General features: G+C 39.1%; 3 protein-coding genes across 6 annotated transcripts; 2 read left to right on the top strand and 1 right to left on the bottom strand.

The window, feature by feature from the left end:
• Window positions 1-683: 683 nt before the first annotated feature.
• Window positions 684-13,569, top strand: polr3a (polymerase (RNA) III (DNA directed) polypeptide A). Of its 3 annotated transcripts, none has more exons than XM_077739301.1 (32): window positions 684-1,065; window positions 1,542-1,677; window positions 1,753-1,890; window positions 1,975-2,146; window positions 2,209-2,363; window positions 2,441-2,680; window positions 2,768-2,930; window positions 3,015-3,151; window positions 3,222-3,325; window positions 3,388-3,529; window positions 3,923-4,063; window positions 4,133-4,202; window positions 4,276-4,403; window positions 4,482-4,620; window positions 5,067-5,231; window positions 5,303-5,475; window positions 6,071-6,182; window positions 6,371-6,489; window positions 6,565-6,702; window positions 6,834-7,004; window positions 7,499-7,612; window positions 8,267-8,353; window positions 8,434-8,516; window positions 8,585-8,755; window positions 8,855-8,948; window positions 9,038-9,130; window positions 9,270-9,434; window positions 10,194-10,358; window positions 10,432-10,563; window positions 10,943-11,075; window positions 11,244-11,394; window positions 13,529-13,569. In XM_077739301.1, the coding sequence occupies exons 1-31, from the start codon at window positions 1,022-1,024 to the stop codon at window positions 11,390-11,392; spliced, it is 4,173 nt and encodes a 1,390-aa protein (XP_077595427.1). In that variant the 5' UTR covers window positions 684-1,021; the 3' UTR covers window positions 11,393-11,394; window positions 13,529-13,569. The 3 variants fall into 3 exon arrangements, with proteins under 3 accessions (XP_077595427.1, XP_077595426.1, XP_077595425.1); XM_077739300.1 differs by lacking the exon at window positions 13,529-13,569 and adding an exon at window positions 12,576-13,475; XM_077739299.1 differs by lacking the exon at window positions 13,529-13,569 and having other exon boundaries at window positions 685-1,065; window positions 11,244-12,034.
• Window positions 11,640-16,321, bottom strand: qrfprb (pyroglutamylated RFamide peptide receptor b). 2 transcript variants are annotated; one of them, XM_077739303.1, is made up of 7 exons: window positions 16,172-16,321; window positions 15,676-16,075; window positions 14,917-15,075; window positions 14,750-14,811; window positions 13,807-14,042; window positions 13,208-13,305; window positions 11,640-13,107 (listed from the first exon to the last, which is right to left on the bottom strand). In XM_077739303.1, exons 2-7 carry the CDS (start codon window positions 16,046-16,048, stop codon window positions 12,734-12,736), a joined length of 1,302 nt encoding a protein of 433 aa, XP_077595429.1. In that variant the 5' UTR covers window positions 16,049-16,075; window positions 16,172-16,321; the 3' UTR covers window positions 11,640-12,733. The 2 variants fall into 2 exon arrangements, with proteins under 2 accessions (XP_077595429.1, XP_077595428.1); XM_077739302.1 differs by having other exon boundaries at window positions 15,676-16,321.
• Window positions 16,322-17,389: 1,068 nt separating this feature from the next.
• Window positions 17,390-20,653, top strand: tbata (thymus, brain and testes associated). Its single transcript, XM_077739351.1, has 8 exons — window positions 17,390-17,772; window positions 18,404-18,568; window positions 18,640-18,722; window positions 19,072-19,209; window positions 19,353-19,434; window positions 20,058-20,187; window positions 20,268-20,299; window positions 20,514-20,653. The coding sequence occupies exons 1-8, from the start codon at window positions 17,604-17,606 to the stop codon at window positions 20,597-20,599; spliced, it is 885 nt and encodes a 294-aa protein (XP_077595477.1). The 5' UTR covers window positions 17,390-17,603; the 3' UTR covers window positions 20,600-20,653.
• The last annotated feature ends 145 nt before the right edge of the window (window positions 20,654-20,798 follow it).

Raw genomic sequence — 20,798 nt, 5'->3', positions numbered from 1 at the left:
AAATTGATCTATTTTCAGATTATTTACTTTTTCTGAATACTTTTAGGTTGCTTTATCTTCTCCTGAAGTAAAATGGGATTACGTGTAAATCCAAATTGTTTCCATAGGGTATATTGTCAAGTCTACAGTATTTCAACTTCTACATGCACACAACTACTCATATTCTTTGTTTAAAAAGCACTGATCAATACTATATTGTGCACTCATTAAATAAACAAAGATTGTGTCGGTCTCTGTAAATCACTTTCTTTACAAAAACAGCCACAGTCCTGTTATTGTACTTTGTCCCTTCATTTATGGAGTCTGCATTTTTAATGAACATTACACTCTATCAGTGAGAATTGTTTTGAGTATATACATACCTTGACCATGATTTAATCGTTATGTACGTATTTCTTCGGCTTGTACAAGCCCAAAAAGATCTTGGGTGGCCTACAACTGTCTTGACGCGTTTTAAATGACATTTTGCATTATATGGTGGTGAGATGGGAAATTGCAATCACGTGACATATCACGTGACTATTCATTATAGTAAATGCATATAAACACACACTATTTGTACGTTATCTTTTTTTATTTATTTAAACTTTTAAATTGTGTAGTTGTGTTGATCTCAAACAACATATATTGTGCAACAACGGAGAAACAAATATGTGTGTGCAATAAAAAGGAGTTATGCTGCGTTCAGGAGAAATTGAACGTAATAGAACCATGTCTTTTTAATATTCTTTAGGGTGTCTTTGACTGCTAGATGTTAGATTAAACCATGTACAAGAGACTAGGAAATAGGGAAAAACATTTCAGAGAGTGTATATTTTTTAAGTATCATGAACAAGACTGCATGAAGGCAAGTAACATTTGGACATTGAACTCACCAACAACGTGCAGAGTAGTGTGTTTGCCACAGTAGCTCTTTCAAACACGGAGATGTAAACTTAGATCGCCATTCATTCATCGGATCCGAGTGAAAACATAATCGATCTTTCTTTTTAGTCTTGCATAAGAGCAAAGGACTGCAAAAATGGTGAAGGAACAGTTCAGAGAGACAGACGTGGCCAAGAAAATGTGAGTAGCTTGCTAGCATTACTTACCTCACTGGCTAGAGCTAACACCAATGACAGTTTGTGTTTATGTTTTATTTTTGCATGATCTGCTGTTTGATGATCGAAATCAACCACAATACTTCCCGATGAGACAGAAATGGATGCAATCTATCCACAATAATCACACTTTTTTAATTAAAGTGTGATCATTGAGGATAGATTGCATCCTTTTATGTCTTCTGTACTTTCTTACACTTGGGAAGTGTTCTATTCAAGTCCTTTTTTTAGAAGAGATCTATTAATTGAAATTGATTGGACATCTATTGCCGTCAATGGCAGTGACGCCCCATTATTAGATTTCATACACCATCAGTAAATACCTCATCTATTACAGAGTCTTAAAAAGCAACAGGAGAATCATTTAATCACAGCATACATGTGATCAGGTTTATTTTTTATCATAAAAATAAGTCATATTTTACTATTTTATTTGAACAGAAGCCACATTTGCTTCGGCATGAAATCCGCTGATCAAATGCGTCAGCAGGCTCATATTCAGGTGGTCAGCAAGAATCTATACAGCCAAGATACCAAACACTCGCCATTGTCTTATGGTGTATTGGATCACCGTATGGTACGTAATGCTTCATTCAAATATTGCACTTTAGCTTTCTTTTTGTGTTAATAGCAATTTTTTTTGCACACGCAGGGTACCAGTGAAAAAGACCGACCGTGTTTAACATGTGGGAAGAATCTGGCTGATTGTTTGGGACATTATGGCTACCTGGATCTGGAACTACCATGTTTTCACGTGGGCTACTTTAAAGCTATCATAGGAATTTTACAGGTAAGTGCGCTTATGAAAATATTCTTAACAAAGATGTTCTTTTTCTCTGTTTGTTAAAAAAAGCTTTATTTTTTTTTACTATAGATGATTTGCAAGACCTGCTCAAGCATCATGTTAACCAAAGAAGAGAAACTCCAGTTCATGGAAATGTTGAAACGGCCCAACCTCCCTTATCTCCAGAAACGAGGCTTGAAAAAGAAGATCTCTGATAAATGCCGCAAAAAAACCATTTGCGTCAATTGTTCTGCGTTTAACGGTAAATAATATCTTGTGGCGAGTGATGTTGTTGCACGTTTTCATATCGTTTTTGCTCCTCAGGAACTGTAAAGAAGTGTGGCCTGTTGAAAATCATCCACGAAAAGTACAAAACTACCAAGAAAGTGATAGAACCTTTTGTATCCGAGTTCCTGCAATCTTTTGACACGGCCATCGAGCACAACAAACTTATGGAACCGCTTTTACCGCGGGCACAGGTGACAAAGACTTCCCTTTTTTCCCCAATTATATTTTTTCATACACTGTACTGAAGTTACTTGAATCTCATTTGTAGGAAAACCTCAACCCTCTGGTGGTCCTCAACATGTTCAAACGCATTTCCCAAGAAGACGTGCCCCTGCTGCTGATGAACCCCGAATCGGGGAAACCGGCCGATCTCATCCTCACCCGACTTCTGGTGCCCCCGCTTTGTATCCGGCCCTCGGTGGTCAGCGACCTCAAATCAGGCACCAATGAGGACGACCTCACCATGAAGCTCACTGAGATCATCTTCCTCAATGACGTCATCAAAAAGGTTTCATTTTAAAATGGTCATGAAAAATGGCTAATTTCATGTTTAAGCATAGGCACAATAAACCAAATTTCAACTCTTATCTTCCAGCACCGCATGACTGGTGCCAAGACGCAGATGATCATGGAGGACTGGGACTTCCTCCAGCTGCAATGTGCACTGTACATCAACAGCGAGCTTTCTGGCATCCCGCTCAACATGGCACCAAAGAAATGGACCAGAGGCTTTGTGCAGAGACTCAAGGGCAAGCAAGGTATGCCACGAGTGGTTCAAATTTTCACTTATAATTAAATTAGTAGACCTTTACTTTTTACTTACATTGAGTTCTGATGACCAGGTCGATTTAGAGGAAACCTGTCAGGCAAAAGAGTGGATTTTTCCGGCAGAACCGTCATCTCCCCTGACCCAAATCTAAGGATTGATGAAGTGGCCGTACCGGTCCATGTTGCCAAAATCCTGACTTATCCAGAGAGGGTATGCTCACTGTCATTTAATGGGTGTTTCACTGCTCTCATTTGGTAAATTTCTGACCATGTCCTGACAGGTAAACAAAGCCAACCTGGAGCTCATGAGAAAACTAGTCCGCAATGGTCCGGACATTCACCCTGGTGCTAATTTTATAGAGAATCGTCAAAATAAAATAAAAAGGTAATGCAGGAGGGATGCCAAAATTTAAATTTCCTTCACGGTAACATGTTTTTTTTTTGTAGGTTCTTAAAATACGGCAACCGAGAGAAGTCAGCTCAAGAACTCCGTTTTGGAGACGTGGTGGAAAGACACATGATTGATGGAGACATCGTTCTTTTCAATCGACAGCCTTCCCTGCACAAGCTCAGCATCATGGCTCACATTGTAAGTTTGTTTTTTCTTCTTTATAGTTTGAAACAATAAAAAACAAACCTAAATGAAGCTCCTCTCTCAGCTAAAACATTGGTGCTTACCTCTAAAGTGCCACCAGATAGCGCCATTTTATTATACTTGCAAAATGATAATAAAAGCAGTCAATTCAATTGGTTTTAGGCATGTCTTTGCTGTGTATAAACGACTGGTGCATTTTTTGGAGGAATAACTGAGGGTAAATACCCACCAATAATGGGTGAATAGGCAAATTTGCAAATGCTGAAATGCAAATATTGTAAATAGTTGGATGCCATTAGTTTGTTGCCTGTAGTTTCTGAATTTGCCATTATAGAGAGAGATTTTGACTGTGTTATTCCACAGTTTTAAAATATGTTACAATTTCAGGCCCGAGTCAAGCCTCACAGAACTTTCCGTTTCAACGAATGCGTGTGCACGCCCTACAATGCCGACTTTGACGGTGACGAAATGAACCTCCACCTTCCTCAGACTGAAGAGGCTAAAGCTGAGGCTCTCGTCCTAATGGGGGTACGTAAATTTAGCGCTGTTAATGGGGTTTCATTTCCTCTCTAACTCTTTTCATTGTGTTTCCCTCAGACAAAAGCAAATCTCGTGACACCGAGAAATGGCGAGCCACTCATTGCTGCTATTCAAGATTTTCTAACAGGTAAACAAGCCATGTTACAAAATACATTATTTTATTGATGTAAATAGTTGAATTGCATGTTTCCACCTTTCAGCGGGGTACCTCCTGACACTGAAGGACACCTTTTTTGACCGATCCAAGGCCTGTCAAATCATCGCTTCCATTCTTGTTGGCATGGATGAAAAAGTCAAAATTGCGCTCCCTCACCCATCTATCGTGAAGGTATTCAAAAAAAATTCAACTTAGTATTTGCCAATGTGTTACTATACTGCTCTTTTCTTTGTATGTGGTGTCCTTCAGCCCATGGCTCTGTGGACGGGTAAGCAGATTTTCAGCCTCATCTTGAAGCCAAGTAAAGAAAGTCCCGTCAAGGCCAACCTGCGTACGAAAGGAAAACAGTACTGCGGGAAAGGAGAGGACCTGTGCCACAATGACTCTTGTAAGCATCAAGTAGGGCAATAATTAAATTAAAAAAGGAAAAAAAATGTTCAGAATCATTCTTTGCTATTGAAGACGAGCAGGGGAAATGAATGCATTCAAGTAAAATCCTTAGCCTTTTAAACTATTCATGATGTGCATAATACATGATAAATAGTGCACAGTTACAAACTTCTATCAATGATAGTGCTATTCAATAGAATACTAGTCAAAAGCAAAATGGGAAAATTATATTACCTTCAAATTTTACCATCCATTTTTTTTTTAGCAAATGATATATTTTTCAAAAGACAAAGAAAAGTGACATTGAAAAAGTCTAATACTAATACTGCGATTTATAAATGAGAATACTAAACCACCCAATGAGTTGAATTCAACTATGGTGTCTTTGAATTGCTTCAATTTTACCTCTTTTTCTTTGTTTTTATTTTTGTCAATCCTCTCCAGACGTGGTAATTCACAACAGTGAGCTGATGTGTGGCAGCATGGACAAAAGCACCTTAGGCTCAGGCTCCAAGAACAACATCTTCTACATCCTGTTGAGAGACTGGGGACAGCTAGAGGCAGCCAATGCCATGTCCCGCCTGGCGCGACTGGCCCCCGCGTATCTTTGTACGTCATTACCACCCTCCAGAGCTTTTCATATGAAATTGAACTTTTTTCGTTTGTCCTATCACTTCCAGCTAACCGAGGCTTTTCAATCGGTATCGGGGACGTCACGCCTGGCCAGGGTTTGCTGAAAGCCAAGCAGGACCTGCTGGATGAAGGCTACCACAAATGTGATGAGTACATTGAGGCCTTGCAGACAGGCAAGTTGCAACAGCAGCCTGGATGCTCAGCTGAAGAGACTCTTGAGGTATACTATATATATTTATATATGAAATAAGTAATTGTCTTTTTTTTACGCATGGAGGACAGTCCCCAATAGTCAAAATCAAGAAGTCTCAAGCAGACTGGCTGACCTTGAGAACATTTCCTATTGAGTGAATTAAATTATTACAATATTACACCCAATGTTCCCTCTAATTTTCCATGTAAAACAAGCTGTAAAACACAAAAAAAACATAAGAGTGGACAGAGGTACTACCATTGGCTGCGGTGTAAACGGCACATTCATGGGGAAAGGGGTAAAAAAAAATGGATTTTATTTACTGTGCGCCATATGATTGCTGCTGCGCAGAGAAGATGGGAATAGTGCACAATTGCTTAGAGGGAACATTGGTTACACCATAATGCTGAGGTATATGCGCTGTTTCCTGCAGCCTCGGTCGACCACCAGCTTTTACAAATGAATGGCACTTATTTTCTCTGCTTTACTCAATGGTCACCATTGACATTTACATACTTTGGGTAGAGTGAGAGTGTGAACACAATCAAATAGAGCAAAACATTCCTTTTTCTTTTTGTGTTTGAAAATTGTGAGATTTATTTTTATTTTTTTATGTCAACAGGCACTCATCCTAAGAGAACTGTCGGTCATCAGAGATCGTGCCGGCAGCGCCTGCCTCAGAGAGTTGGACAAGAGCAACAGTCCTTTGATTATGGCTTTGTGTGGTTCCAAAGGCAAGTGGCAAAAAAAAAATGCATGTGTTTATCTTGTTAATGTACGGAATGAAGGCTTTCTGTGTAGTACCTATTGGAGGAAAATAAACTTGTTGTTTCCTTAACTCTTATAGACCCAATACAAAAAGAGTGTTTGTTCTTTGACTTAAATGTAAGACTTTAATTCCTTCTTTTTGTTTTGTACACAGGATCTTTTATTAATATCTCTCAAATGATTGCATGCGTGGGCCAGCAGGCCATAAGTGGGTCTCGAGTACCTGATGGTTTTGAAAATCGTTCCCTGCCTCACTTTGAAAAGCACTCCAAAGTAAGTTCAAACAATAAAACCTGACTATTACTTGTTTTGCTGTCCTTGCTAAGAAAGATTTTTCTATCTCCACAGCTGCCTGCCGCAAAAGGCTTCGTGGCAGACAGCTTCTATTCAGGCCTTACGCCTACCGAGTTCTTTTTCCATACGATGGCCGGTCGTGAGGGCTTGGTTGACACGGCTGTAAAAACAGCTGAAACTGGCTACATGCAGGTAACCTTGAAAGTTTCCATAGTGATTAGTTTAAAAAATTGTTTCCGTCGTTGAAGTGGATTCAGTCATTGGAAACACGGCGCCCTCTTTTTATCTAATAAACCCTAAAGTGAGCATTATTCTTTGGACAGCGGCGTTTGGTGAAGTCCCTGGAAGATCTGTGCTCGCAGTACGACCTTACCGTACGAAGCTCCACCGGCGACATCATCCAGTTCATCTATGGAGGCGATGGTTTGGACCCCGCCGACATGGAGGGCAAGGACGAGCCGCTAGAGTTCAAGCGGGTTCTGGATAACATTCGGGTAAATTTGACCTATTTCGCCTTCATCATTTTGATAGTCATTTGTGATTAGTCATCAACTGAAGTGCTATATTCTGTGCAATTGACTTTAAAATTAAGTTACTCCGTTTTTCCACCCAATTTGAATAAAAAACACTTACTAATACCCTCGTTTCTCAGCTGCCTTTGTATCACACTGCTGTTGAGTGTGGTAATTGACTTTTATGGACTTGAGTTAGCTAACAACAGCATATGACAACCACCACTCTTGTCAGCACGTACTGATATCTCATTTAAGGACTACTTTACTATTGTTACGCTAAATATGTGCAGTTTGAGAAACAGCAATTTGGAGGGTTAGTGCACTATGAATAGATGTAGTAAAAGCAATGTTTGTCCTTGTAGAGAATTGGTGCCATTTAAGGAGTCATAGTTGTTTGAAAGTCTTTCATTCTAAGCTGCTTTAAATACAATTTCTACTTTAACTCTTAATTAGGTTATGCTTTGTCCCCACAGGCGGTAAATCCGTGTTCAGACGAGCCCACGCTCAGCCCGGGCGAGCTGGCTTTGGCTTCAGACGCCATCATGAAGAAAGCTGACTTTTTGTGCTGCAGGGACAGCTTTTTGGAGGTACTCACATTTACTAGTAAAGATAGTTTTAATAAAGAATTACCATAATATTCAGATCGGGGGGGTGGAAATGGAAAAATAATGCAGAAAGGGAAAGGTTTCATTTTTTTCCACGTTGTTGGTTCATCTTTCCAAAAGAATTATTTCTATCCCCCTTGAAATATTAATCAAAATATTTCATGACATGGATGATTATATAGTAATTCCTATGGAACTTTTTGTGTAGGCACTAACTGAGACAGGCTCAGAGAAGTACCTGGAGGTATAGTGATAGAGCATGTTGGGAAGTGAATGGAGAATGTCATTGTTTTTAATGTTTTTTTTTTAAATATGGCCTCATCATTTTAAACCAGTGATTCCCAAAGTGTGGTCCATGAATGAATCCCTCACTGCTTGAGTGCAGTTCAGTTGTATTTCACTTTTAACATAACTGTAAACATTTCCGTAAATATAATCATACGTGTAAAACCATTTAATTGCATTACTGTTAAACAGTAGCAACTAACGCTATTGTTACCCTGCAACAAAACTGATTTTCCTAAAATTCCTAACGCATGGCTTACCCTGCTGTTGTGTTGCGTCTTTATGATTGCATGTAATTAATTGTCTTGTATGGCTTTTTTTTCTAAAATACTCTCCTGATTTCACCTACAGGAAATTAGGAAATTTATCAAAAGCGTATCTGAGAGGATCAAGAAAACGAGAGATAAATACGGCATCAACGACAACGGCACCAGCGAGGTAAACCCGGCGGTCTCAAGTCTACGTGAGACGTCATATTCAACGGAAATTATTTTCTCCCTTTTTTTGACTTCTCCCAGCCTAAAGTCCTTTATCAACTGGACCGTGTGACCCCCACACAGCTAAAGAGGTTTCTGGAAACCTGCAGGGACAAATATATGAGGTAGCAAAGACGTCAAAGCCTGTATTTTGTTTGACACTATGTCACAACTGTGTCGGTTTTTTCCACAGAGCTCAAATGGAGCCGGGTTCAGCAGTGGGAGCCCTTTGTGCCCAGAGTATTGGAGAACCCGGCACTCAGATGACCCTGAAAACCTTCCATTTTGCCGGAGTGGCATCCATGAACATCACTCTTGGAGTGCCTCGTATCAAAGAGATCATCAATGCTTCCAAGAATATCAGGTTAAATAGAGTGACCTTGAAAGTAGTGACAATTGTCAGAGTGGAGTACTTTTTCTATCAGGCTGGATTTTTTACTTTGGCTTCTTATTTACCACACAGTACGCCAATCATCACTGCCCATTTAGACATAGAAGACGACTCCGACTTTGGCCGGCTGGTAAAGGGAAGAATTGAGAAAACACTCCTGGGCGAGGTGTCTAAAAGCTGCCACTTATTTCAAAGTAGAAATCCTAAATGGATGGCAACAGCCTATTTAAAAACCAAATGCTTTTTCCTTGACAGATATCCGAGTACATCGAAGAAGTTTTTCTGCCTGATGACTGCTTCATTTTGGTCAAATTGTCCTTGGAACGAATACGGCTGCTGCGATTGGAGGTAAAACTCATTTTATTCCTCTTCCAGAACACACATGTACATAACACTATTCCATGTCGTTTTTCATTCCAATTTACAAGAGAACATCCTTGAAATGTCAGATGACGGGCTCTTCTTTGACTTTTAAATGCCTTCACAGGTGAATGCCGAGACGGTGCGTTATTCCATCTGTATGTCAAAGCTACGGGTGAAACCGGGGGACATTGCCGTGCATGGCGAAGCTGTGGTGTGTGTGTCGCCAAGGGAAAACAACAAAAGCTCCATGTACTATGTGATGCAGTCCCTTAAGGCAGAGCTTCCAAAGGTAATAATCCACCATATGTGCATGTGAGAACGATGGACAGGAGAAGATGAAACGCTTGAAGGCTATAGGAAGAGTGTCGGTGAAAAGTCTTCTCTTCACGCTAATCTCACAAGTTTGGGTGTCATCCTTGTCGGTTATCTTTTTATACCTTGCGATCAGTTGAATGGCAGCTACATAGGCATTTCCAAGTTTAAACTTTAATCTATATTTAAAACCACTTTCTTACAGATTTTCTTTATATTATATATTACGCTGATTCAGACATACCAGTACTTTTGGAGTGCTATCTTTTTTGGGTGTAATCATACACTTGAAATATATCTGTATATAGGAAAAATGGCGATTATTACATTGTCTCCATTGATCCATTTTCTCATTTTAAGCTTTTGTTCTCCCTATTTTTTATTCAATACACTCTTCAATCTTTATCTTCTTTCTGCTCCATACTAATTACATATTGCTGTGTTTAATTAATTTGATTCAAAGGCAAGCAGAGGGAGATTTTTACTTGTATTATCTTCATCCAAACCATTATTGCACTAACTATAATCATTACTTTTATATACACGAGTTGAGAAAGGAAATCTCCATATTGAGAGTTTTTTAAAATAACAGTTTAAGCCCAATTTATCAATCTTTTGGTGATTTTTTTTAAATTTCTTTTGATGATGACATTGCTGGCGAAGCTTGACAATAGAATGAGACATACAGTATAATTTGGACAAAGCTATATGTACTAAAACTTAACTCATCTCCAAGGTGGTGGTTCAAGGTATACCTCAGGTGGCCCGTGCCGTCATCCACATCGACGAACAGAGCGGCAAGAACAAGTACAAATTGCTGGTGGAAGGTGACAATATGCGAGCTGTCATGGCAACCCATGGCGTTAATGGAAGTAGGACGACTTCCAATAACACCTACGAGGTATGAATGAAAGGAAAAGAAAGCCATCCTGAGCATCGCATTGACCCTCGTGCCATCTCGTTATTTTTCACAGGTGGAGAAGACGTTGGGCATTGAGGCGGCCAGGTCGACCATCATCAATGAAATCCAGTACACAATGGTCAACCACGGGATGAGCATCGACAGACGTCACGTTATGCTTCTCGCTGACCTCATGTCTTACAAGGTGCCATTTCTATTGATTGTTATATATTAAGATAAAGCCTTTGGGCTCTTGTTTTCTAATTTGTGCATGTAAGTCCTTTGAATTTCATCGGGAAATGGCATTTTGTCAAGCTAACAGACATCTGGGAAATGTGAATCGAATGTAAAAAGCAGCACAACTTTTAATTAGATGAGTTGAATCTTATCTTGTCATATCAATATTAAAAGTGAAATGCCAACATGGATGTCGGATAAGAACGTTTAGGAGAGAGGAAAATGCCAAATTGGAAGTCGGATAAGACAGTTTAGAGACTTTAAATACCATTTGTATATTTGTGGATATCCTAAAGTTTGTGTCACAATGTATTAATGGACAATGCATCCCTTTTGGAAAAAAACAGGGGGAGATTCTTGGAATCACTCGGTTTGGTTTGGCCAAAATGAAGGAGAGCGTCCTTATGCTGGCGTCTTTTGAGAAAACAGCCGACCACCTCTTTGATGCCGCCTACTTTGGTCAGAAAGACACAGTCTGTGGTAAAGCCTTTCTTCATTTCTTTATTTACACCCATTAGATTGAGGTACATGATTAGTTCACACAGAATAGACAGTGTCTGGATATGATGTTGTTATCGCACTGATGAAAATGTCATTTGTCATCATCTATATTGTTCATTATCTTACATCACATCTTTATATTTATAGGCGTGTCTGAGTGTATCATCATGGGCATTCCAATGAACATCGGCACAGGCTTATTTAAACTCCTGCACAAGACGGAAAGGGACCCGTCCCCAGCGCAAAGGCCGCTGCTGTTTGATAATCCTGATTTTCATATTCCCCTCTTCACGTAACAGTAGGTGGATATAGACATTCAATACCAATTCATTATGGAAGTGCCTGACTACGTCACTCATGTCTTTTCTCCGAAGATGCTTGGACTTGTACAGGCATTTCAGGAAGAAAAGTGCTTTTTTTTTAGTTTATATATTTATATATGAGAGGAAATGATGTGCCAGGATGATTTTTGTTTAGTTTTTTTGACAATCCCCCAAAATGCATGGGCACTACAACATTTGTTAGGGCTTGGTTTCTATTTAAGTTGAATGGAATCTCCATATCATGTTGTTACAAAGTGGTAGAATTTCAACCACAAAAGTCCTCTGAGATTTCTTTAGCTCAAGGGAAATTTAGCTTAGATTCCTATTTCATTTTTTTTTTCCTTTTGTGAGATCACGGGAAGCAGATGTTCTCTTACAATGCAACGGGAAATAAGAGTATAAATGGAAAGCATCTGGCTATTCTTAACAATGTGAGAAATTTAACTCATTAGCCACCAATGGGTGCATTAGAGCTTTATTTGGTTTTCAAAAGGAATACGTTGCATTTGACTTTGGAGGTTCCACTGCAAATTTAAAATCTAATTATTTTTTTTTTAAAGCTAAGTTGTGTAATTATGTAAGTGAAATAAAACACTTGTCAGAAAATGCCTTCAAGTAAGCTTTACCTTTCTTATAGACACATTTTTAAATCACTGTCACACTATCTAGATGGAGAATTTAAAAGAAAATTTGTCTTTGGTATTTCTGCCTCACGAATCTGTCCTTCAAACTAAATTGATTCTTTAAGTTGAGGTCCAAATGACGCAGAAACTAACTTTCAAAATCGATCATTTTAATACATTAGTGACATTTACCACAAAAAATTGGACAAACAGTTAAGTGTTCAACTCTTTCTATCATTACAAATAAAGATTGGACTCATCTGATCCAGCCAGTTTCATTTTCTTATTAAGAAATACACCACATTAAACAAATAGACTCATGACAACCATTGTAAAAATACAAATCATAAATAAATAGACATCTGTTTAACGAACGCCAAGTAATAAAGAGAGTCTTAAAAGCAGATACTGAGTTTACCTGCCAGAGATTTACAGGGGCAACTGCAAAACAGTTAACAAATGTAACCCCTGAAACTTTTCTTTTCATAACATAATAACCAATAATGATAAAACACTGTCACCTTTTTGTCCAGAATATCTCAGCAAGCATTGCCAGATTCAACCCTGCAGAGCGCCAAAAGTCTTCAAATGCCTTGAAGCCATGGTTTCTCTGGACAGTGAGTGATCAATTGTGCCCACAAAATTCCCCATCTGTTACAAAAGTCCCTTTCCAACTGTCATGGCTTGGAACTCATGTTTCTTGGAAGTTGACCACAAGCTCGGTTTGAACCGTGGAAAGCTTTTCCCTGCCTTCTCCGTGTGAGCTCTCGCCACGCGACGGGCCTTTGTCGGCCGCGCTGGACCGTTGGCCTTCGCCCGAGTCCGACCCCAGGAAGGCCTCTCTGGTTTGGGGTTTGATGAACTGCACGGGTGGCGCCTGGACGGCTCGTTTCTGCTCTAGCTTTCGCATGCATTGCGAGAGTGCCGTCACGCAGCTTTTCTTGAAGTTCTCGTTCATGAAGGCGTAGACGATAGCATTGTTGAAGCTGTTGAAGAAGCCAATGGCCTGCACTACAGCAACGATCATGTTGAGTGTCACGCCGTCGTATTTGCTCTCCAAATCGTCTAAAAAAGGGAAGGCAAACAAAGTTCAAACGTTGTGGATAAGTACCACAAATGGCATAACATTTCAAAGTGTTTGTATGTGTTTAGCCTTTTTTTTTACAGTATTCAAAGAGCATGTGGACTGTGTGGAAAGGTGCCCAGCAAACGGTGAATAGCAGCACAATGATAACCATCATCTTGACCGCTCTCTTCTTTTTCCTGCAGAAAATAGAAAAGCACAGTTTGAATTGAATATTTTTCTTTATGCTATGGTAAATGAACTGTATATAATGAAAAAAACAGATCCAAGGATATCAGAGAATTCCTTCGTTGACACCATATACAAAAGAATGTTTGGCTAGGCCTGTGACTAATACTCAAGTGTGATTTATTCTTTTTTTCTCTATCTAACCACCAACTGCCTTTTATACCCTTTTTTAAGGCTATGCTTATCTGGAAGAACTGATGAAATACATAAAAAAAATAGGCCTCCTGAAAATGTGACATCATTGGCCTCTTCTTCGTGGATTCTCTGGCTGGTGCGACTTATACTCAGGTGCGACTTATAATCCGAACAATACGGTAGGACCATTCTTGACTCAATGCAAATTTATATTTATATGGTCATTAGACAAAAATGTGTGAACTTTGACTTTTCAAGCATAGTCACTAATATTTGCCATAACACTCTTAGACATTTAGTAGCACATAATTACCAACCTGTCCATCTTGACAAGCTCCCGGTGATTCATGGTGTTGAGTACCGAGGAGTCGCCCACCCTTTTGCGGATCCACAGCTCAAAGGCAATGCGGGTGTAGAGAAAAAGCATGGTGGCGAGTGGCAGCAGGAACAACGCCACCATGATGAAGGTAGTGTAAGCTTGCCGGTCACTTACAGAGCGCCAGATCTCCTGGCAGCAAACATGGTGGTTGTCGTACACAAAATCATACTTGACCTGAGCAAGAAAATAAATTGACAGTGGCTTTAATACTCAAACAGATTTGAACGTAATCGTTATTCAAACATTGGTGACTTTTAAATGTCAGCTGTTGGTAATGCATATAACTTGGATTTTGATCTAATGTATAATTTAGTCAATAATTTCTTTAAATGCGGATCATTTGGGAAAATTTATGCTTAAAATGACTCAAAATATTTTTGTGTTACCTCTTTTATTTTTTTGTAAGTTGATGGTTTTGTTATATTTCTAATTGTCATCCAGTTTTAGGAATGCCTTGAGTCATCTGGGCATAAATTTGAATTAATATTTGATTTAAATACCTTTATAGAATGATTTTGTCCAAAAAAACATACCATAACAACACTGATGTGTAACATTCTCAGCTATGTTGAGCTCTCTTACATTGCTTTGTGACAAAGCTTTTGTGGGAATATATTAACATAAATAAAAGTAGAACCAGAAAGCAAGCATTGTATACGAAACATTCCCCAAACCTAATATTTGTAACTCGTTGTCTGGCAACCAACTCTTTATCCCAGTTGAGATAAAGAAACAAAATACATGACCAAAATTTAAATCCTTATTATATGTATGAGGTCTATAAATGACAAATTTATTGGGAGTCTGTTCATCTTATGAATGTTATAAAGTAATTAGCAGCACTTGCTTTCTGCTTAATTGGATTCGGAGGAGTCACTCACAATTAGCTGCTGCACGAATAACATCGGCGAGCCCACGATCACCGAAGAAAGCCATACCACCCCTGGGGCGTACCAGAAAAAACAACAACAATAAGAACAACAAAAGAAAACTCTTGATTAAGTAGCTGTCTGTTTCACAGAAGCAATTTCTGGAGGGGGAAAATTACCAAGCATGGTGTACGCTCTCTTGGAGGTTGACTGCTGCCTAATTCGAAGTGGGAAAACGATACCGAGATATCTCTCGATGGCAATGCAGGTCATGGTTAAGATGCACGTCACCACCGCTGTGGTCTGCACGAAGGGAACCGTCTTGCAGACAAGCACGCCTGAAAGAGAACACATAAGTGATTTAAAGCACTGTTTGCGTCCATGAAGTGATTTTCTGTAGTTGTGCTTTTGCAAATAATTGCTTTTCATTGAACTGTTTCAAATTGGATAGGAAAAAATCTGAGTTGTTTGTCTCCTAGGCTGGCAACCAATTCATCTTCTGGGATAGGCTCCAGCACCCCCGTGACCCTTAATGGAAAATGAACAAAGAAATAAAATAAAAAAATATTTCAATTTACACTGAAAACACACTATGGAGAAGCAATACCAATTTCGTCATTCGCAGGTGGGTATTATGACAATTAGACTTTTAACGAGTCGATAATGATTACAAAGCCTATGTCCAATTATCATTATTATTATTACATTCCCAAAACCACATTACAATACCAATCCAAAGCATGCACTGGTACCTATATGTTTCTTTTTAAATCATGAAAATGCTAAATAGTCATGTAAATGTTAAAAATAACAGGAAAATATTACTTATTGCAACTTTTGGAGAAAAAAAGACACTATTTGGAAAGAAATGCTCTTCCAAGAATGAATCATTGTCATAAAGTAAAATGCAAGAAAAAGTTATGGTGCCAATCCATCACCTCCAAACCATTGCGAAGTGATGTTCTGCAGCAGAGTGAAAGGAACGCAGAAGAAAGTGATGAGCAGATCGCTGACAGCCAGCGAACAGATGAAAATATCGGTGGCGGTATGCACGCCGCGCTTCTTCACCACCACAGAAATGACCAGACTGTTGCCGCTGAGCGCCAGCACAAAGATGAGCGCGTAGATGATGACAAAACCCGTCTTGGCTCCGCGTGGCAGTTCGGCCACATACACCAACGGTTGAATGTTGTAAGTATTGATGAACTCTTGCCGACTCAAGTTGTAGTACTGCAGTGTCTCCCGCAGCACCTCCGGCGTAATCTTGGGGACCGGCGAGGACAAACGAGGGTCTGTAGAAGCTGCCGACATGGCCACCACCTCCTCCTGAGGATGATGCTGGTGGATGAGAGTCGATTGCCTGAGTGCTGGGAAACTGCCAGTGGAGCTTGTTAAGATGCCTCCACCTGCTTCTATTCACTCCTAAGTACTTACTATTAAGCTTGAATTTGAAGAGTCTCCACTCAAAAAGAAATGTAGTAAAAAAGTATCATTTCCTCCTCTCTTCTCTCGCTGGTCCCTGTTTCTTTCCCAGCTTATCGCTCACTCTTTTTTTCCTTCTCCTACATCCCTTTTGTTGCTTCTCTCTCTCTCTCTCTCTTGCTTCTCCTGTGTGTTTGAAAACATACTCTGACATCACACTCCATTATATTCCCTTCCATTATTTGGTGCACCTACAAAACTACATTGTGCAAAATCCAGTTCCAAATACTTGTTTTTGGGGGTTTTTTTTCTCACCCAAGGTAAATATGGACTTCTAAGGCATTGGTTCTCAAATATTTTAAAGAAAGTACCACTTTAGAAAGAAAGCATCACTCGTTGGATGCTGTTGAAATCTGTTGGGTTGGCCGTTAGATATTTAGGTAGGTTGCTGGTTTGAATCTGGCTCGAAGGACCATTTCAATGTTTGTAGGTTGCTGGTTCGAATATGGCTCGAAGGATCATTTCAATGTTTGTAAGTTGCTGGTTCATATTTGGCTCAAAGGACTTTTTTTAATGTTTGTAGGTTGCTGGTTCGAATATGGCTAGAAGGACCATTTCAATGTCAAGTTTGCCATTAGACTTTCACAAAAAAACCTGCATAAATAAAGAGAAAAGTCACTCTTTTGGATTTTCATTTAAAAGGAGGGTGACTTTTGAGAACAGCTCCTGAACTTTGTTGAAAGAAAGTAGGATAATAATTATGTGCACATAACAAAAGGTAAGAAAGTGTTCTTTGATAGCAAGGACAGGCTTATACTTGCTTGCAGGCAAATGTATAATACAATTCAATGAAAATCCTGACAACTATTTTGTCCTACCAGTCAAATTGGATTGGATATTCAGCACCATTCATGGCACTGAAACTTTAGAAATCTGATCTAAGTAGACCAAAATGTTCTGAATTGTCATTTTTATAAGCTACAATTTAACTATTAAAGCTACTTTTCGATGAAAGAAAAAATAATAAGAAAAAGTTAAGGATTTAGTTTATTGGTATTACATTTAGAAGCCTTTTTTTTTAAAATATTTTAAGACAAACAGGTCTGAGGGAGTTGTTATTTTTTTATGCCAGAGGTCCTTTAAGTGTAACAAATGACTCTCACCTCTGTTAATCACAATAACTCCTTTGTACATTTCATTTCACTCCAATTCAATGCTTTGCATTGCCTCCATTGTCATCCTTGTGTACTTGTCATCAGTAAAGTAGCTGTGTGGTGACATTATGTTCTGCTTCTGGTTTCTTAGCGACCGCCACAACATAATTCAGGTCAGATTGTTTGCCCAGGTACAGGTACAGTAGAGCCGTGACCTATTTTATTCCTTTTCATTTCTTGTCTTCAACATAAAACGGGTGTCAATACTCCCTAGCACTGTTCCCAAAACCATGTCCGGGGAAAGGAGTTCTGGCCCATCTAGGGGTTCTATCTGTCTTCCACCGGAGCGGAACGAGGCGACGCCGCTGACAGTAGGCACGCCGAGGTTCGGCTCTCTGAGCCACCATTCCTTCTTCTCCAGACATAACCCTCACCCGCATCGGGTGAGACATATTCAAGGTGAGTACAAATAATGGACGTCTATCACCGTCATTGAGAGTGAATGAGAAAAGTGTGACTTTTAACTTGTATTAATTCTTGTCAGCAGTATAAAATAACTATTTAAACTATTAAAATTATAGTTTTCTTGTATAAAACAGGAGTTCAAATAATCTATGTTGATGGGTCATTTCACTGGAATTGGATTAAAATCTACTGCATTTTTTTTAATTATTAGAAAAAATTTGAATTATCCTATTCTTTCTCATTCACCGTTTAACCCTTCTATTGTTTTTTTTTTTGAAATGCTTTCCTTATTACGTCTCCTTTTAGTAAAATAAGATTTTGACCACTATAGTGCTACTTGTCATTTAGAAAATATCATATCAGTCATTTATTTGTTGTACTATGGGATTATTTCTCCCATTTCTCACAAAATGAGACTACAACATTGTGACTTTCAATTCCCTTTCTGTTGTTCAAAACCCATTTTGACATAACAGAGTCTCAGGAAGGGCTTTAAAATTGGGAAGAAAATGACTTCCAGTCAGTGTTGACCTTGTCAGCTGGTTGGAGGTCCCTCAATTCAAGTAATAGAATGTGGATGTTGTTATATAACTGATTTGTCAAAAGTGTCCTCATCTTTGCTCAGGACTCAATGGTCGACCCGTTTGCATGGTGAGAGACGACTGGTTGGTCACCTCCTCCTTGTTTCCGCATCCGCTACTCAAGAGTCACGTCCAGGGGCCAGCCGCTGTCTCATCATTGGCTTACGCACCACACAACACACAATACGGGTTCAACAGTAGCAAATCAGGTGAAAAGTCTTATACTCATGTCTATTTTTTCTTTAAGCCTTTAACGTTGAATTTTATTCTTTTTGGCCAGCATTGTTTTCAGAAGCTTGGAGGGATGAGTTAAAGGAGCTGGCAGCCAGAGTCAGTTTGGCATCCCAAAAAGACAAAAAAGAAGTACGTAAGAAACATTAAATATTGTTATTTCTTTAATAAAAATGCATTTTTGGATGTTTTAATACTTTATTTTTAATATGTGTGAAACAAATACAACTCCAACCTTACTTTCTTCCTCGCATACAGCCTAAAATTTAAGAAAATTAACTAAAATAAACCCCTTTTTTAATAACTACATTAAATACTTTTCTAAAAACAAATCTAGTTACAGTTGCATGTTATTTTCAAAATTTTATTCAAACCCTTTTCTTATTCCCTTCTCTACATATTTTATTCTGACTGTATAATTACTCCAATTAATCCTGTTGCCATAGGAAAATAATAAACTTTCATAACTTCATTACCACAGGCCCAACTTTTGGACAAGGCCCCCCGACGTGAGACGCAATACTCGGCCCAAACCGGGAGACTCATCCCTCCGACCGCCACGTCTCAAACCCGTCGACCTCATTCCCAACAGAAACCCTTGCATGATCAAGAACTTATGGTAATTATTTCTGACGAATCAAACAAAGGACCAGTCAGACACCCCCCAACCCAGTTCAAATGGACTCAAAGTCTTTCGGCAGTCGATAGTAGAGAATAGTTTCAACAAAGCACCGTTTGACATGTTACTTCTGCCTTTCACAGGTGCTGGAACTGCTTTGTCAAATCCTTCAGACGGACTCGTTATGGGCGGTCCAGCGGTGGCTATTACTGGCCGGCCACAGGGGTAACGCGCTTCATTCGCCATGGCAACGAAATAACTGTCAATCAAAGCTGAATAGAACTTTAGTTCTCAAAAGGAAATTTCAGCAAATTTACTTAACCCTTTGAATTCAAATGAGATCAGTTCTGTTTCAGTTTCAAGCAGCTTATTAGGAGCTCATTAATGAAGTGATTTTACTTGAGTTTAAAGCAGGGAGAGCCATAAACTATTCATATTTTTTAATGTTATTCCTTGAGAGCCATACTCAGAATTTAAAAGTAAAAATATATCAAAATCTAAGCATTTTTTGGTCCTTCCACTACTTTTAAAGTAAATAAAACTCTCTAAATTACTTTGAAAACATTGTTATGCTATTACTATCAATGAAAGAATGCATTCAAAATAGTTTAGTAGAATTAAAGCAGCACTGGAGGTAGTGTCGATTCCTCAGTGCTGACATGACGCTCCTATTTAGCTCATAGATTAGCAGAAAGAGCCATATCGGAGCCATATCAAAAGAACCGCATATGACTCCCGAGCCATAGATTCCCTACCCTTAGTCTAAAGCAATGATGTTAACTGAACTAATCTCGATTATAAAAGCTATTCTTTTCCTGTCCGTGTAATAAATCCGGCATCCCCTGCAGAGAAAGAAATGGTGACCAGGATGATCAAACAAGTGGATTTGACGAGCCGCCGGCCAGCCAACCCGGACTACCTTCAGCCATACGGCCCTCCGTCATTTCGCTCACACTTGAAAACATCACAGAGCGCCAGGTAGGCCGACGTAAATAATATTTTCAATTAACTTGCACTTGATGAGCCCTAAAATGTTTTTGTAACTCTGCTTCCTTAAGGTCAAGTGGAGCTTCCAGCTTTGACAAACCAGGTAGGGACCTTGATAATGAATGTACATTATTATATAAGACACTTTATGGAACTATACTGTGTAGTTTAGTGGTTTGTTTTTTCTTAATATATCCATTGGTGGTGTTGTGTGCCGAATTGGACCTGTTGAGATGAACGTAATGTAACATTTGTGAAATAGCTTTTAGCAGGAGGGAATTGAATTGAAACCTTTTTGTTAATGTACTTGTTGGCAGAAAGTAACGGGGATGCGGAGATCCTTGAAATCCACAATGACCGTCAACAAGATGCAGAAGTTAAGCCGCCACGTTGTTTCACTTGATGTATAGACACTATAGTACTTACTATCTATCGTACATGTATTTTTTCCCTTGAAAAGGCCTTACTGTATAACTTTGCACTAATTGCAAACAAATGAGCTGACAGCGTGCTCCCTGAAGCTCTTCTTTCTCTTACATAATACACATGAAAGGTATTATGAACAAAGAATCAGCATCAAAAGCTGATTTTCCTCTTAAAGT

The sequence above is a fragment of the Stigmatopora nigra genome, chromosome 18 (assembly GCF_051989575.1).
Source record: "Stigmatopora nigra isolate UIUO_SnigA chromosome 18, RoL_Snig_1.1, whole genome shotgun sequence".
NCBI classification, from domain to species: Eukaryota; Metazoa; Chordata; class Actinopteri; order Syngnathiformes; family Syngnathidae; genus Stigmatopora; species Stigmatopora nigra.
This window is presented reverse-complemented; position numbering and strand designations above follow the sequence as displayed.